This window comes from Humulus lupulus, chromosome 3 (assembly GCF_963169125.1).
Source record: "Humulus lupulus chromosome 3, drHumLupu1.1, whole genome shotgun sequence".
NCBI classification, from domain to species: domain Eukaryota; kingdom Viridiplantae; phylum Streptophyta; class Magnoliopsida; order Rosales; family Cannabaceae; genus Humulus; species Humulus lupulus.
The window spans coordinates 19,977,292-19,996,854 of record NC_084795.1 but is presented as its reverse complement, the minus strand read 5'-3'; the positions used below and the strand labels follow the sequence as shown (position 1 = coordinate 19,996,854).

Genomic DNA, 19,563 nt, shown 5'->3' with positions numbered 1-19,563 from the left:
AAATCAAAACAAATTCTGTAAATAATAAACAATAGTATTTATTTATTTATTTTGGTACAGCTATGAATATTATTGTTATTATTAAATCAAAATAAAATATAGAAATGTTTTTTTGATTACACTCCTTCATAATTAACGTCATATCTTGGAAAACAAATGTCTTAACCTCTCTGTATCCGACCTACCATATTCTGATATTATTTTATGGTTGGTGTTGAAGATGAATAAATACATAAATAAAAAATAAAAAAACAAGAGTAAAACACTGAAATAATGTATATATATATATATATGCTCTCTCAGTTTGTCACTGGATTTTTCGTCCACACTCAAGAAGAAAGAATTAAAGAAAAAAGATTAAACTCTCACCAAACAATAGTACGTATTATGTTTGTATATCATTCGTCCATAAAAAAATATTCAGCATTTTCAAAAAATTATTACGTACAACCACGAAATCCGTTCTTTATTAGTAAAACCATAAACATGGAAAATTATATATAATCAGCTAGAGATACATTTTCAAGTATTCATCCATGCGGGTATATTTCACCTCTGGATAAAGTTTGGAAGCTTCTTCTCCCTCTTCTCCTATCTCAAAATTAGTTAAACAACCTTCGTAGAAAATATGATAGAAGTGTCCCACTCCTACCTGCTCAGCGTAATCCAAATCTACACCATAATATATAAACCAAAATCAAATTAATTTGGCAACACTTAAAAAAATAGTTTTTTATTTAATTAATTAAAATTTTGAAAATTAAACATAAAATATGTTTGGTAACTCTATTTTTATTTTTTAATTTTAATTAAAATTTATTAAATTTTGAAAATAGAATTTTTTCACTTTCAAAATATTTTTAAACAATTTTCAATTTTTTTTTCTTCTCTTCTTCAAATCAACACTTCATATTATTAAACAAAAATATAAACAAAAATAAAAATAAAAGTTATCAAACGTATTTATTATTTTTTATTTTTAAAAATAAAAAACAAAAATAATTATCAAACATATTTTTTATTTTTGTGTTTCAAAATTTCAAAAACAAAAATTTTACCCCTAACGGACCCTAATAATTTAAAAAGAAAGGATATATATATATATATATAATTTTGTTATATGCGTTTTTTTTTACCTTTCATGGAGTTCAAAAAGTCTTGTTCGGAGATGGTAACCTTTTCCAGCTTCTTTCCAATCATTTCTTCCCATTTCTCAACCAATTGTCTCTGAGAGAGAATGTTATCTGGTGGCTGCAGGTACACAGTTTTGTTCAGTGTTCTAGGGTCGTCTATGGATTTTATTGTGTATGTTGCCACGTCGTCTTCGTCCATAAAAATTACTGTATGTATTTTCCATATGCAATATTATTATTATTAAACGAATATATATATATACGCACAGAGAGATTATTAGTAATTTAGTAAATACTATGGAACATAATAATTCACCACATACTAACCTTGAATTCATTTATACACATGCATGATATAATAATTTATTGCCCATATTTATTATTTCATGGATTTTGTGTGCATGGTGCTCAATTACTATGTATAGATGTCTCAGCAATAAGAAAATAAATGATACATATATGTACGAAGAACATAATAATTAATCACATATCAAAGCATATATAGTCTTGCTAAGACTTCGCCATGGTCCATGTGTTAACAGTAAAAGATTTGTCCTTGACATATTGGACCCTTGCACTAATTTAACTTTGGTTTTTATACATAGAATTATTAAGAAATACATAAAAAATGAAGTTAAAGCTTTTGATGGACTTTTAACTTCGCTTTTTTCGTTTAGCACTCATAGAAATTAAACTTTTACTTCGGTTATTTACGTAAAGTGAAGTTAAAGGGTAATAGGCGGAGGAGAAAAATGACGGAACCCTTTAACTTCAGTTTTTTTTATAAAACCAAACTTAAAGGTAACCTTTTAACTTTGGTTTTTAGCAAAAAACTGAAGTTAAATGTGCTTATATCCTAAGCCCTTCGATTTCTCACTCATTTCTGAAGCGCTAAAACCCCCCAAACAGAGAGCAAAAACCTCCATTTCCACTGTGAAAAAAATGAGGGTTTCACCATATAGCACTATTTTCTCTCATTTTCTTCTATCAATCTTGCTAGAAAACTCAAATATATATCATCGAAACTTGGTTATTTTCAGTTTTGATTGAAAAAATTGTGTCTTGACAATGGTGACATGTGGTGGTCGGAAATACCCATTGTTTTGGGGTTTTCAATGGATTTTCAGCTTCTATACAAATTTTTGAGGTTTGTACTATGTATTGATTGTTAAATAGATGTTTACATGAATTTTTTTTATATATATTATTTCAGATATTTTTTATATTTTTGATAATATATTGATAATGTATATGTGTTTATGGTAGTTGATAATAATGTTTTAGAGTTGTATTTGATTATTTAAGAATGTATGAATCTTAAAAAATGTGTTTGTGATCATTTTTTTTATTAATCCAAATTTAATATTAATGTATTACTAAATTTATAATTTATTTGATTTATTTTTGTATTTTATATTATGTTTTTATTTATAATAATTATTTAGAAAACTAATGAAGTTAATATTTTGTTGTTGTTAAAAAAAAGTTAATATGTTGTTGTTATAATAAAAAAAATCAAGTTAATATCTAGTTAAAAAAAATTCATTTATAAAATATAGTTTTAATGTTTAGATATGTTGTTGTAAAAAAAATCAAGTTAATATTTAGTTAAAATAAAGTTTTATTTGTATAATATTTTTAATGTTTGGTACTAGTTATTATAAACTTAATAATTATTATATTTAATTTTGTTTATATTATTTTTAGGACGGTTATTGTTTTGGAGGTAATTTGATTTTTCACTAGTGGTTACTAGCTTCAAGATTAATTTTAAGGTGAGTGAGAAGTTTATTTTTATTTATTACTATTGTACATATGTATAGAATTATAGTTAAACCATATTGAATTTAGTGGAAATTATGTTTGAAAATCAAGGAAGTAGTTTTTGATAAATTTGTGTGGTAAGGTGGTATAAGGATGAAATTATGCATATTGATTATTATGTTTGTTTGTGTTAAATTAATAGGTACTTATGAAATTGAGATATCTTATAGAAATAGGGGAAACTCTGCCCAATTTTTTAGGATTTATTAATTGAACATGTTTTTAAATATGTATTATTTATTCATATAGTTATAATTTAAACTTTTTAATTTTGGCGGTAGGTTTTGAATAGGATATGAGGAATTTATGTATTGTGATGATAACCATAACTCCCTAGTTTAAAGTAACATTATCATGCCTCTTGACTAGATAATGTTACTTTGAACTAGGGGCTTATGGATACCTTCAAAATTCAAGGCAAGCATTCAAGAAGAAAAGAGATTAACATGAGTTCTATTGTAATTGGAGACTAAGCTTTGCTTTTCGATATGAGGTATTCCTCCAAGTACTTGACATAATTTTGCTTATCTGCTCTGTGAACTGTTGCAAATTTTAGTTGTAAATTGAATGTCAACAAGTTTGGGTAATCATATTTATAGGGGAAAGCTAATTTTTTTAAAAAATATTTAATACTTAAGAAAATTTAATATTTCAAATAATTACTTAGGTGAACTTCACATGTTTAGAATGTGGTACTTATGTTTTATTTCTGTTTTACAAAGGTAATGATTTGAGATTTAGGCTCTGTTTGGCATGGCTTTGGAAGAGATTTTGAAGTCTTAAAGTTACTTTTAGGTGTGTTAGGATAAAATATAGAAATAACTTTTTTAATTTAGAAGAGTTTTTAAGAGAAGCAGAGACTCACCAGCTTTTTCAGGAAGGACTTCTAAAATAACACGGGAAGCTATTTTCTTATTTTAATGAATCTTTCATAATACCTATTTTACCCCAATTTTTTATAAAAGAAAAAAAGTAAATTACATCTTTATCCTAAATTAATTGTGAAGATAACAGTTATATAATACGATTTCTTTTTTCTTAAAAAGTATTCTATCTAATTTTTCTAAAAACATTTACGTATGATTTTTTTTAGTTTTTTTTTCTTATTATTGTTTTATATATAGAATTTCTTTTTCTAACTACATTTAGATTTTTATATTTAAATATTTAATTTAAAATTTTAGATTTTTTGTTAATTACGTTTAGATTTTTATGATTTTTTATTTATTAATTAATATTAATTCATATGTATGCAATTAATTTTTTTTTCAAACGATTAATTTTCAAATGAGTTCAGACATAACACATATTATTATTATTATTATAAACATATATTTATGGTTAAATTTGATATTTATTTTATCAGAGTTTTTATGCAGTATATACCAAATACTCTGAAAAGCTCTTTAACAAAGAAAAAAGCTATTTTAAAATATAAATACAAACAGGAATTAGAAAGTTCAAATTTTTACTTCTCTTCTTCTCATGTCTAAAAGTAAAAATTATGCGACACAAGCCCTTAGTATTAGTTGTTGTTTGACATGAACGGTAGTTAAGATATTTTTTATTGAAATATTAAAAGTAATATTTACTATTTGCCACAAAACACAAAAAAGAGTGATATTTACTATTGAATCATAAACTACTTAGCTTAATTAATATACGCACTCCCGATCGAGTGTACGTACCTTTAGAATTGCCATCTCCATATATATAGAGTTTGTCCCTCGGCGGAAAAAGATTGCCCATTTGTGAAAGATTGCCAGCGAAATAACCGGCAAAGCAGTTGGCCGAAACGTAAGTGAAAGGAATATTTGACTCTTCAATTGCTTTCCTAACTCGCATTTTCTCTTCAAATGTCACATTTCCTGGCTCAAGTGCATCTCCCATTCGTGCTGGATCCATACCAAATTCTGACGGTAAGAATCGCTGCCACCCACCAATTTCATAACATCAATAATATATATTTTCTTATACGTTCCAATAGATCTGATATTATTATCCTCAAATTAATAAATGGAATTTGGGAATGTATATTAAAAATTATCAGTATCTGTTTTGTTTTAGAGAAAATCAGTACAACAACAAACAAACAAAAACAAATTTAATGTAAAAATAAAAAACACAAACAAATTAAACAAATTGGAGTCCGGCCGACAGAATGGATCTAGCTATAGTTAATCAAATTAGAAGGGTTTCCATTCCAATTCTAGATATCTTTCAAAAGCAACTAAGTCAACGCCTATTTGCTCTGGATCTACTGGCCCGGAATCTTTGAATTATTAACTACTCTCGTAAAGAAAAGAAAAGAAAAAAACTAAATAAAGTACAACAAAAATCATCGTCCAGAATCGAAACTTACGCTATTTGATTTGAACAGTAAAAATCATAATTCTATAGAGAGGTGAATTTAAAAATAAAATAAAAAAGTTGTAACAAAATCATCTATAGTTACCTCATAAAAAATTAATATATAAAATATATCCAAAACAAAATGAAAGCAATATATTTATAATGTAATTAATATTAGCATAAACAACTATAATTGATTTGATTAATTAGGTTTGTACCATAACATTTCCAGCTTGTTTAATGGCTTCAATAAGCTTGAGCTGCATCAAAATGTTGTGACTACGAAAGTGGACACCTGACATGGTGCAAATGACAACATCGACCAGTTTCACTGCATCCACAAGGCTTTGGAAATCAGAAAAGGAGCCCTCAACAAGATGAGCTCCTTCCATCTTGAACCCTAGAAGCATCTGTACCTTCTCGATATCGAGGCCGATCTCCTTCCGCTGGAGGACGAAGGTCGGGTGGCCTTCCGCTAGGCTTGCCTTTACAATTCTCCTCCCTATGTAGCCAGTACCACCCACTACAAGAACCTTGCTTTTCCCACCCATATTTTTGTGTTTTGTTTTTTTTGGTTTTCACCTCGTATTGGTACTTACATATATAGAGTTTATGGTAGGTTGTTTTCTTGTGTCATGTTTTGACTTTCTCGACCTTTTCAGTTTAGTATTTATTGAAGAAAAGAAAAAGGAAAGATTACTTGCAAAGTTGAATTCGTTATAGTAAAAGCTACTCTTTGTTATATTATTTTATAATAATATAATGCTGATTAAATATATGTAAGAAATAAATGAGAGTGTGACATATATAGAGTTTATGGTAGGTTGTTTTCTTGTGTCATGTTTTGACTTTCTACCTTTTCAGTTTAGTATTTATTGAAGAAAAGAAAAAGGAAAGATTACTTGCAAAGTTGAATTCGTTATAGTAAAAGCTACTCTTTGTTATATTATTTTATAATTATATAATGCTGATTAAATATATGTAAGAAATAAATGAGAGTGTGACAAATTCATTTTGTCAAAATTTTGTAACATAATTTTTTGGGTGTACCAAATCTTATTACAATTTTGTCACTCCCAAAAAATCACCATTTTAACTATGCTAATTGGAGTTACACTTTGAATTTGATTTTCATAAAGCTATAATATTTTATAGTTGTTAAGATATGATTTTGGCAATTTTGGGTAACCAAAGGAGTGAGTAAAATAGAGGCACATGTGTTGCGTCGCCCATTGTGAGGCGATGCATCGCAGATACCTTTATGGGAAAAGTTACACACCAGGTGATATATCATCTGGTGATAGGCGACACATTGCTTAATATACGTACCAGACGAATCGCCTAGTATATAACAATTCATATTTTGAGTTATTTGAAACATTTCCAAACGTTTCAACACCTCATATAATTCTCAAATCTTCCATTTAACATCATGAACGTCCAATTGATGTTCTGTAACAGCCAAATAAATTGGTGGAGTTTGAAAATCAAAATGTGATTCAAAATCTCTATAAATAGGAGTCTTGTGTTCACTTGAAAGACACTCTATTTTCTATCCACTAGAGTAGTTGGCAAGAAATACACCAAAAGACTTGATAATTCCAAATAACTATTTCCATTTGAGAGTCCCCTTAGTGCTTAGAGAATATGAGAAAATAAGCTTTTTGACAAAGGTCTTGAACATTGTTCAAATTGGTTATCTCCACTACTCTACATTTTGGTTGTGTGAGTGTGAGAGTTTTTTCTATTGTTCTTGTTATTGTTCTTCTATTTCTATTGTTATTATTTCTAGCTTCTTTATATATTTATTTGAATTGTTATGCTTTGAGTTGTATTTTCTATTCTCTTCTTTTACATCTCTCTATTTTATTTGTATTTTTTATAATTGAATTGTAACATTTATTTAATCTATTACTTTGTCTATTGTATATTTTAATAAAGTTGTATTTTAGTTTTTACCATTTCCATTGAAGCAATTTATTTTTCTCTAACACTCTTTTATTTTTTTGTAAATCAGAGAGCTTTGTATTCCAACACAACAATTACAAAGAGGGAACAAACTTCCTAAACAAATTAATTACAAACTCTTAACAGAGAGTCCACCCAAATAATATCTACTCTATTGAGCTTACTTAAATTCATATTTTGAAGTCTCAATTTCAGACAATGAATTATATTTCTAACAATAACATCAATGGAGATAAACTTTTGGTCCCAAACCATACTGTTTCTACTGTGCCAAATGAAATAAACCACAGTTGATATAATACTGTAAACAATCTTCCTTCTGCCTTGAGAGAGCTTATTTTTCCCAATCCACTTCAAAAGGTTCTTGAGGTCATGACCATGATAAGAAATAGCACTCCACTGAAGAGTTTCAACCAGAATTTTAGCACTCACACTACAGGAGAAAAACAAATGAGCATGGCATTCAGCAAACTTTCCACACAGCACACAACTAACACTCTGAAGCGATTTGAATCTCTGTATCCTGTCAAATGTTGGCAATCTTTCAAGAAGAGCAAGCCAAATGATAAATCTATGTTTGGGAATAGAAAATCTATCCCAAATCATATTAAACTTCCATCTACCAGCAATCAAATGCACTTTAGAAACCATCCCTGCTATAGTATAATTGAACTTCTGAAATTCAATAAAAGAAAACACAGCTTTAATTCTATTTTTCACTTGCACTATCCTCTTCCAGTACCAGCTAGCATCAATAGGAGCTTCATGATCCCACCAATCATCTTGCTTGATATAGATAGCATTTACCCACTTCACCCATAAATTGTCCTTCTTAGAAGCAATGTCCCAAACATGTTTGCCCATAGCACATAAATTCCAAGACTCAATGTCTTTAAAACCCAAACCACCCTCTGTTTTAGGGCGACAAACATCAGACCAAGAAACATAGCCCAGGCCACTAATCCTGTCAACTCCTTTCCAGAGAAAAGCTCTACACACTTGGACAATACTGTGCAAAACTGATTTTGGTAAGATTACCAACTGAGACCATTAAGAATTAATAGTAAGGAGAACTGAATTAATTAAGACAATTCTACCCGCATATGACAGATTTCAACTACTCCAAACCCTAATCCTGTTAACCATTTTCTCCACCAAACAAACACAATCAGATTTAGATAATCTTTTGGCACAAATTGTCATACCAAGATACTTAAAAGGCAAGCTACATTTCGGAAAACCAGATAATTCCACCAGCCTATCAATAGAATTAGTATCCATACCTGCCCCATAAACCGCTGACTTACTTATGTTCGCTTGGAGCCCTGATGAATTAGAAAACAGTTTAAAACCCCTAAGCAACAATGTAGCTGCTTTGTAATCTCCTTTACAGAAAAAAAAAAAAAAAGAAGGTCCTCTGCAAAAAAAAGATGAGTGAGCTGTAAACTTTTGCATCTTGGGTGAAACTTAAAGTCAGCCTCCTTAGACACCTTGGACAAGATTCTAGACAAGCATTCCATGCCAATCACAAAAAAGAGCGGTGATATAGGATCACCTTGACGTAAACCTCTGCGAGCATGAATATATCCATGAAGAGCACCATTAATGGAAAAGGAAAACTGAGGAGTGGTAATACAATCCATAATAAGATCAACAAATTTCTTAGGAAAATTTAAAGCTTCAAGCATTTCTTTAAGGAAATCCCAGTCTAGAGAATCATAAGCTTTTTGGAGATCAATTTTGAACAAACAAGCAAATTTTGCACTTCTTCTGTCATAGCCCCGAACCATGTCTTGACAGAGCATAATATTATGAGCAATGCGACGACCTTTAACAAAACCACTTTGATTTTCTGAAATGATATCAGGAAGAACCTCTCTTAACACTCTTAAATAGTTGTATAATGTGTCCATATTGAAAAAGCAAATAATAATAATTTTTTTAAAAAAATAATGGGATACTAATAATAATAATAAACTTGATCCATTAGTTTTGTGGGGGACTGGTGGTTGGATTTTTGTAAAAATAATTTACTATATATGTTGTGGGATTTGTGGTGTTGTGGTTGGATCAATAATAAACTTGATCCTTTAGTTTTGTGGGGGACTGGTGGTTGGATTTTTGTAAAAATAATTTACTATATATCTCATGTTTCGTGTACTTATTTCTTGAAAAATATGAAAAGTAGTTTTAATTATAAGGTGGGTCGATGGGAAATTATTGTATTTTTGCTCGGTGGATCGGCAATTATTGTTTTCTTGTCAATGGATCGGCAATTATTATTGATTCTTACTTATATATAAACTAGAAAACATAATTGCGATTCGAGCTAGTGTAGTATTTTGTAATTATTAAAAAATATAAAAAAAATTTGAAAATTTTGTGGTAGTGAGTTTTTTTTCACTCTATCAATACAACAAACTCCTTATATGGATACATTGGGTCGTTTTGACTCTATGTTTTTTATGATGGTGTTCACTGTATAGCGATCCTCCTACAAGTTTTAAAAAAATTCTAAATAATTACAGTACTAAAAACAAAGTTCAAACAACTTATTACACGCATGTTTTTTTTAAATATGTTTTGCGTGGTTCTTTATAAAAATATCTAATTTATGTTTTGTGTAATGACCATTTTTGCAAAAATGAACTTTTATTCAATTTTTAGCAAGAAGTAAAGAGTGTTGAAAGGATAGAGAATTTAAAAAGGATGAAGAGGATAATTAGTTTTCTTAATATTATTTGGTATTGAGAGGCTGATTTAAAATTTAAATTTAATAAATTATTTCTTATTATATAATATATATTTAATTTAATAAAGGGCATATATATAATTTTTTTCTATTTCTTTGCATAGTCTAAAATCTTTCCTTTTTGAAAAATTGATTTTGGGGATTTGGAGAAAGACTTCTCTCTATCTCTCCTCTCTTTTCTACTTTCTCTCTTACCAAAAAAGTATTTTTTTTTCTCTCATCTTTCCCCCATATGCCTTCCATCTCTTCTAAAAATCTCTCCTACCAAACATAGGGACTCTATGTTTTATCAACAGATTAAAAATAAGAATAGTCAAATAGATTATTTAAACCTTGTATTTTTGCTGATTGCATGTTTTGACGCCTTCTTTTTAAAATTTAATTTTTGGACTCCGTATTTTGTCAAAAGTTTAAAAATTTTAAATAAAACGTCTAAATTATTTTGATAGAAATTTATGTTTTGTGTAAGGATTCACAGTATTTTGAACCTTGTATTTTAGCAGATTGTAAGTTTTGACTGTTTATTTTTTAAAATTAAATTTTAGACCCCGTGTTTTGTCAAAAGTTTAAAAATATGAATAGATAGATTATTTATTGTTATATATATTTTTAACTGACATAATATAAAAATGTAAAAAAAATGAGAAAATAGATAGTGTGATTAGAGATTTGTTAGAGTGTCACATCAACTCCTTAGGGGTTCTCATTAACATAAATATATAAATAGATAGACAAATATTTTTAATTGACATATATTATATTTATTACTAGAATAAAAAAATTTAGAAAATAGATATAGTGTCTCTTTAAATTAATTAATAACCATAAATTAAAAAAATATAATTATAAAATGAGAAAAAAAATGATGTTTATGACATTGATAATTTAATTAAACAATAATCATAATTAATTATATATATTGTTTAAATAAAAATATAAAAGATATTTCATTATTAATTAATAATCATAAAATTAAAGAATTGCCCAATTGATGTCTTGAAATTAAATCACAATTGGGCCTAAATTCAAACTATTTTTATTTATTTATCTTTTAATTAATTAATTAAATCTTTATTCAAATTAACTAATTATATTTTGAAACCTGATTTAATATTATTTATTTATATGGACACCAATTTATCAATATTAATAAATCTCATTTATTTCCAAATTCTTATTACATGTAAATATCAGTAAATTGACCTAGTCAATTTGATATTTTTAATTGATAATTAAATCAATTTTTTGAGACCATTCAACTTGATTTGATGAGAGACGACATAGGAACCATAAATCCATGAATACAAGCTTCAATAAATTCCCGCGAGTTTACTTATTAAATAAATTATTGCACAATTTATTAATTCCTCATGACTCTACTATAGATTCGGAATTGAGCTCTTGAATTCATAGAACGTATTTTCAAAACATCAAATACGTTATCTATTGTTATAACTATATAATAGTCAGTCAATCCTCTATCGATGACTTTCTAACGAGCATGGTGCAAATTACCATTTAACCATCCATCAGTATTTTATCCTTAACTCCGACTAACTTCCTTATAAATGATATTTCTGTTAACTTAATCACAGAAATGAGATCTCAATCATTTAACCTTTTGAACAAAACAATTAAGGAAATCATCATTTCACTTCTCATACAGAAGTTATAGATTTCATATCTATGAACAATACTCCCACTCAATTACCCTACTAAATCGCCATGATATAAGTATGAGCTAGACCGTAGGGTAAGCTGATAACGAACAAGTCAAGAGATTTAAATAATACAATTAGTAGAATATTATCAAGCGATGTATCATCTGGTGATAGGCGACACATTGCCTAATACGTACCAGACAAATCGCCTGGTATATAACAATTCATATTTTGAGCTGTTTGAAACCTTTCCAAACGTTTCGACAACTCATATAACTCTCAAATCTTCCATTTAACACCATGAACGTCCAATTGATGTTCTGTAACAGCCAAAGAATTGGTGTAGTTTAAAAATCAAAATGTGATTCAAAATCTCTATAAATAGGAGTCTTGTGTTCACTTGAAAGACACACTATTTTCTATCCACATGAGTACTTGGCTAGAAATACACCAAAAGACTTGATAATTCCAAATAACTATTTCCATTTGAGAGTCTCATTAGTGCTTAGAGAATATGGGGTAATAAGCTTTTTGACAAAGGTATTGAACATTGTTCAAGTTGGTTATCTCCACTACTCTACACTTTGGTTGTGTGAGTGTGAGAGTTTTTTCTATTGTTATTGTTATTGTTCTTGTTCTTCTATTTCTATTTTTATTATTTCTAGCTTCTTCTTTATATATTTATTTGAATTGTTATGCTTTGAGTTGTATTTTGTATTATCTTCTTTTATATCTCTCTATTTTATTTGTATTTTTTATAATGAGTTGTAACATTTATTTAATCTATTACTTTGTCTACCATTTCCATTGAAGCAGTTTATTTTTCTCTAACACTCTTAAATAGTTGTATAATGTGTCCATATTGAAAAAGTAAATAATAATAATTTTTTTTTAAAATAATGGGATACTAATAATAATAATAAACTTGATCCATTAGTTTTGTGGTGGACTGGTGGTTGGATTTTTGTAAAAATAATTTACTATATATGTGGTTGGATTTGTGGTGTTGTGGTTGGATCAATAATAAACTTGATCCATTAGTTTTGTGGTGGACTGATGGTTGGATTTTTGTAAAAATAATTTACTATATTTCTCATGTTCCATGTACTAATTTCTTGAAAAATATGAAAAGTAGTTTTAATTATAAGGTGGGTCGATGGGAAATTATTGTATTTTTGCTCGGTGGATCGGCAATTATTGTTTTCTTCTCAATTGATCGGCAATTATTGTTTATTCTTACTTATATATAAACTAGAAAACATAATTGCGATTCGAGCTAGTGTAGTATTTTGTAATTATTAAAAAATATAAAAAAAAATTTGAAAATTTTGTGGTAGTGAGTTTTTTTCACTCTATCAATACAACGCACTCCATATATGGATACATTGGGTCGTTTTGACTCTATGTTTTTTATGATGGTGTTCACTGTATAGAGATTGTTACGACCCAACTATCTATGAAACTTAGATCATTAAACTTACTAAACATAAACACAACTTTGAAAAGAACATACATAAGAAAATTCATAACTTTATTCAAAACTTTAAAGAAAAAAATATTTGTAATACATAAATGAGCTCATTGTTTTAAAATAAAACATAACTTTAAATAAAATTGTTTACAAAGCTACATGCGAAAAAATACATAAAAACATAATTTTAAAGAAACTAAAAAAAAACGTTGTCCTCGAATCGACACGCAGCCCATCCACTCCATTCACCTCCATACACACACCAAGCTTCCAAGAATCCTTCCGCCTCTGCATCTATTTTCCTGCATCATACTAAAAGAAAAGGAGTGAGCCTAATGCTCAGCAAGGAAAGACTACTAACAACATAAACATACACATAAAATCATATCATAACATATACTAAAATTATATCATAACATATACTATATAAGACTATACTAATAATGGCCATTATGACATGTGATAAACTATCTACGCCCCCTGTCTAATATTTGAGGTAGGTTAGATCACATGTAGTGTATGATAACCAATCTATGTCCCCTGTCTAATATTTGAGGTAGGGTAAATCATAACATAACATATAAAAACATAAACTTATCATAACATATCAAACATAACATAACATATCATACTAACATACAAGATGTAGCCTATTTTCCTTACCAAAATACCGGGATGATGAGAACAAGGTCAGGATTTTGGAACACTCCTAAAAACCATTAATAGAGAGGTGAGTTTTTTAAAAGAAAGAGATGAAGAGGAATGAACTAAACCATCGAGAAGATACTTACCAACAAGAAATCTCAAGTTCGAAGAACTTAGATGCCTAACCAAGAATAGAGAAGATTGGGTTAGGAATTGAGTAGAGAAAAACTATAAGAACTAATGAAACAATACAGAAAAGGAACTAAGAATAGGAATACCTTTGAAATTGCTATGACCGAACTACACCTCGAAACCGAAATACACTCTATGAACCTTACTTTCCAAGTGTCTAATAAGCTTAGAATGATAAAGCTTATAACCCCAACCCAAGTGTTTATCACTCAATAGTCTCACTAGCACCTAGAAGGCTCTGATCAATGCTTGAAGAATGAATGAAAAGGCTTGGTGCTATGTCCTATTTATAGAGTTCTAGGAATAAAAATCTTCTAATTATAATTCAAATTTCAATTTAAATTTAAAATAGAATCTTAACTTCTAACTTCCTAAATCTCGTAACTCTAAAATAACCTACAGTAAAATCAAAATATTTGGAAGCTGTAGGACTCTGGTTTAAAATATCTTTATACTGTTAGAAACCTAATTAAATTATCTACAACTTTTTAGAAATACTATTTTTCGAAATTCATAACATAACTGGGTCAAAAATAGGTCGGAAGTTACAGTACCCTAAAGTTACGAAAAAAAAAAGATTTATTTAATTATCTAAATAACAACCTAATCCACAAATAAATAAAATTGTGAGTCTAAATATCTAAATAAATATCATGCTCCTAACAAATTCTGGTGAAGACTAAGTCTTATATTTCCCTTATTAAAATAATAATTCCTTAATAATCATGCATATGACAAGTTTCATAATCCTATTGGCTCTATTTAACCTTAGGAATAACTATGCTCATGACAAGTGTCATATTCTTATTGGCTCTATCTAAACCTTAGGTTATAATAATCATCATATTAATAACCAGCAATATTAATCAAACCTTATGTTATAATTAATATTCTTAAACTATAGGTTAAACTTATAAAATCCATAACTATTGCTAGGAGTTTCCAACTAAATCCCGGCTTGAATCAAAATCCACAGTAATAAACAATACTATAACTACTACTAGCTATTACTATTGCTACTACTATCTAACTAGCTAAATAAAGTTCTTGGACTCTACAATTCTCCCCTACTAAAAAGAATTTCGTCCTCGAAATTTACTTACCAAATAATTCCGGATACCGAGCTTGCATGTCCTCCTCCAACTCCCACGTTGCCTCTCGTTCAGAACTATTTCTTCATAGGTCCTTGACTATCAGAATACTCTTAGACCGTAATTTTTTCATCCTTTTATCTAGGATGCTAACTGGCTGGTCCTCATAACTCAAGTCTTTTTGGAGTGCTATCGTATCATACTTGAGGACGTGAGATGGGTCTGACACATACCTACGCAGCATTGAGATGTGGAACATATTGTGACTATCTGCTAAAGCTGGCGGTAGGGCTAATCTATATGCAACTGGTCCCACCTTGTCCAATATCTCAAAAGGACCTATAAACCTGGGACTAAGCTTGCCTTTCTTCCCAAACCGCTTCACACCTTTCATAGGAGATATTCTTAAGAAAACTTGATCTCCGACTTTGAATTCCACATCACGTCGCTTGGCATCCACATAACTTTTCTGACGACTCTGAGCAGCGAGCATACGCTGTCTAATCAGCGCTACTGCATCCTGAGCTTCTCTAACAGCTTCAGGTCCAAGTAGCTGCCTTTCTTCTACCTCATCCCAGTGTAGTGGCGATCGACACCTCCTTCCATAAAGTAGCTCGTAAGGTGCCATCCCGATCGTTGACTGGTAGCTATTTTTGTAGGAGAACTCTATCAGTGGCAAATACTTACTCCATGATCCTCCGAAATAAAGTACACAAGCGCTCAACATGTCTTCTAAAATTTGTATGGTACGCTCAGACTGACCGTCTGTTTGAGGATGAAATGCTGTACTAAGACTTAACTTGGTACCCATAGCTTGCTGTAAGCTTCTCCAAAATCTCGATGTAAACACCGATCCTCTATCAGACACTATTGTCTTGGGGATTCCATGCAATCGTACTATCTCTTGAACATAAATATCTGCGTATTGCTCAGCCGTGTATGAAGTCTTGACAGGTAGAAAATGAGCTGACTTGGTTAATCTATCTATTACTACCTAAGCCGAGTCGTGTTGCTTATTCGTGTTAGGCAAACCCGTCACGAAATCCATTGCTATTTCGTCCCATTTCCATTTTGGTATGCTGAGTGGTTACAATAAGCCTGCAGGCCGCTGATGCTCTGCTTTCACTTGCTGGCACACCAAACATTTAGACACGTACTCCGCTTTATCCTTCTTCATTCCTGGCCACCAATACATTGCCTTGATATCGTGAGTCATCTTGGTCGACCCTGGGTGAACTGAGTATGGGGTATTGTGCGCGTCTTCTAGAATCTTCACCTTAATCCCTTGATCATGTGGCACGCATACCCGATCCTTATATCTTAATAACCCTTGACTTGATATTGAGAAATCTGTGGCCTTCCCTTCTCTAACTGCATCTATATGTGTTACTAACGTGTCATCATGCACTTGCCCATTCCGTATATCTTCCAACAGACTTAACTGAATGGACAAGTTAGCCAGTTTACCAATGACTACTTCTATTCCAGCATTGATCAGCTCCTACTGTAGCGGCTTTTCTATTCCAGCTAACGCTGCTAGACTTCCATAATTCTTTCTACTTAGCGCATCAACAACTACGTTTGCCTTTCCTGGGTAGTATAAAATTGTGCAGTCATAATCTTTCACTAGCTCTAACCACCTGCGCTGCCTCATGTTGAGCTCCTTCTAAGTGAAGAAATACTTTAAGCTTTTGTGGTCCATATAGATCTCACACCGTTCTCCATAAAGATAGTGGCGCCAGATTTTTAATGCAAAGACCACCGTTGCCAACTCCATATCGTGAGTTGGATAGCGTTGCTCGTACTCCTTCAATTGTCTTGAGGCGTAGGCTATCACCTTGTCATTCTGCATCAGCACACAACCCAACCCTTGCTTCGACGCATCGCAATAGACTACAAACTTTTCATTGGGTGTCGGTACACAAAGTACTAGTGTTGAGCATAGCTTATCTTTAAGCAACTGGAAACTTTCTTCACACTTATCATTCCAGTTGAACCTCTGCTGCTTCCGAGTCAGGTTGGTATGCGGAGTGGCTATCTTGGAAAAACCTTCTACAAACCTCTGATAATAGCCTGCTAATCCCAGAAGGCTTCTTACTTCTGACGCATTCTTTGGTCTTGGCCAATCCTTCACAGCCTCTACTTTAGATGGATCTACAGTAATCCCATCCTTGGATACTATGTGGTCGAGAAATGCTACTTGTGAAAGCCAAAATTCGCACTTCTTGAACTTGGCGTAAAGCTGATACTCCTTTAGTCGTAACAAGATTAACCTTAAATGTTTCTCGTGCTCGACTTCGTTCTTTGAGTACACCAAGATATCATCAATGAATACTACAACGAATTAATCCAAGTAGTCCTTAAAGACCCTATTCATTAAATCCATGAATGTGGCTGGAGCGTTGGTAAGATCGAAAGACATGACTAAAAACTTGTAATGCCCATAACGAGTTCTAAACGCTATCTTAGAAATGTCTTCTTCCCGTACCTTGAGCTGATGATACCCAGACCCTAAGTCAATCTTTGAAAACACGGTCGCACCTCGAAGTTGATCAAATAAGTCGTCAATCCGGGGTAGCGGGTACTTATTCTTAATCATCACCTTATTCAGCTCGCGGTAATCTATGCACATCCGCATACTACCGTCCTTTTTCTTCACAAACAAAACCGGTGCTCCCCATGGTGAATGACTCGGTCTGATGAAACCCAAGTCTAGAAGTTCTTGTAGCTGTGTCTTTAACTCCTTGAGTTCGGTAGGTGCCATCCGGTATGGTGCCTTGGAGATAGGCTCAGTGCCCGGTACTAGCTCGATTGTGAAGTCAATTTCCCGCGTCGGCGGCAATCCTGGCAAGTCGTCTGGAAATACCTCTGGAAATTCCCTTACAATACGTACATCTCCGACCTTTAGTGGTGTTTCCTTTACTACATCCGTAACACTAGCTAAGAATGCTTGACATCCTTTTTCTATCATCTTCTGAGCTTTAAGTGAGGAAATAAGCGGTGTACGTAAACCTGAAACCTTTCCCATAAAACATAGCCTCTGGTCGTCAGGAGTCTCGAACATTACTTGCTTACGTTTGCAATCGATGGTTGCGCCATGCCTTGCTAGCCAGTCCATTCCCAGTATCAGGTTGAAGTCTTTAATCTCCAGTTCTATCAGGTCTCCTTCTAGTTCTACATCCTCTATCTTGATTGGTACGCCTCGTGCTACCCGTGATGATAGGACTACTTCACCTGAAGGTAATTCTGTTACAAACCTAGTTCTAAATTTTTCACAAGGTTTGTCTAATTTCTCTATCATTCCTAACGAGATATACGAATGAGTGGCTCCCGAATCAAATAATACATAACACTTATTATGGAGAATAGAAACCTGACCTATAACTACTTTATTGCTACCGTCAGCTTCTCCTTGGGTGAGAGCAAAAACTCTGGTAGGAACCATCTTATTATCCTTTTTCCCCTCTGACTTGAGCTGAGGACATTCCTTCTTCCGGTGCCCTTCCTGACCACAGTTGTAGCATCCCTTGGTGTTTGCGCGGCACTCACCAGGATGTTTCTTTTGGCACTTAGCACATTGCAGGTACTCTACATAACCCGACCTATTTCCTCCATTGTTCGTTCGTGCCCTCTTATCGTTGTCGGACTGCTTGTTGTCAGAATGCCTTCTTTTCTGACCGTTATTGTTGTTGGACTGCTGGTTTTTGTTGTTGTGGTTGTTGTTCCGACCATTCTGGGGTTGACCCTGCTGCTTAGGCTCAGGCTTACTAGCCTCCTCTTTACTAACGTTTGCCTGAAGCCTTTCCACTTCTTTTGTCGTTTCTATAACATCGGCATAAGTGATATTCCCCGGGTTTGCTAGCTTAACCCCTAGCTCGATCTTTGGTCGAAGTCCTCTAACGAACTTGTTCACCCTTAGAAAATCAGTTGAACCATTTCAGATGCAAACTTAGCTAATCGGTCGAACTGCCGAGCATACTCTGCTACTGTCAAATTGCCTTGCTTTAGACTAGAAAATTCCTCGACCCTTGAAACAATGACAGCTGAATTGTAGTAATTTTTGTGGAATAGCTCCACAAATCTGGTCCAAGTCATAGTGGCGACATCGTGAGTCTACTGTACTAGGTCCCGCCATATTCTTGCATCCTTCTTGAGTAGAGAAGAAACACGAGATATGCGGTCCGCGTTGCCGAGGTTCATGTGCACAAGGATCGGCTCCACATTTTTGAGCCACTCTTTCGCCTTGAAGGGGTCAGTTGTCCCTTCAAAATTTGGAGCGTGCTGCTTACGAAACCGCTCATAGATAGGCTCCACGTGTTGAGCTGGGTATGGTGCATAGTTCGCCATTGGCCATCCCCCATATGGACCAACTTGATGGGGTTCTGGGGCCATTTGTTGTGGCTGTGGTTGCGGCAGAGGCAGAGGCTGAGGTTGAACCTGCTGTCGCTGTTGTTGCAGTAATTCCTCAACTTGT

The 19,563-nt window shown here is 32.0% G+C and overlaps 2 protein-coding genes across 2 annotated transcripts; both read right to left on the bottom strand.

Annotated features, from left to right (window-relative positions):
• Nucleotides 1-357: 357 nt before the first annotated feature.
• Nucleotides 358-5,893, bottom strand: LOC133822287 (isoflavone reductase homolog). The gene is made up of 4 exons (XM_062254572.1): nt 5,528-5,893; nt 4,646-4,886; nt 1,137-1,340; nt 358-672 (listed from the first exon to the last, which is right to left on the bottom strand). The coding sequence occupies exons 1-4, from the start codon at nt 5,858-5,860 to the stop codon at nt 509-511; spliced, it is 942 nt and encodes a 313-aa protein (XP_062110556.1). The 5' UTR covers nt 5,861-5,893; the 3' UTR covers nt 358-508.
• A 1,489-nt stretch (nt 5,894-7,382) lies between these two features.
• On the bottom strand, nt 7,383-9,190 carry LOC133823744 (uncharacterized). Its single transcript, XM_062256596.1, has 3 exons — nt 8,725-9,190; nt 8,421-8,602; nt 7,383-8,318 (listed from the first exon to the last, which is right to left on the bottom strand). The coding sequence occupies exons 1-3, from the start codon at nt 9,188-9,190 to the stop codon at nt 7,383-7,385; spliced, it is 1,584 nt and encodes a 527-aa protein (XP_062112580.1).
• Nucleotides 9,191-19,563: the final 10,373 nt, after the last annotated feature.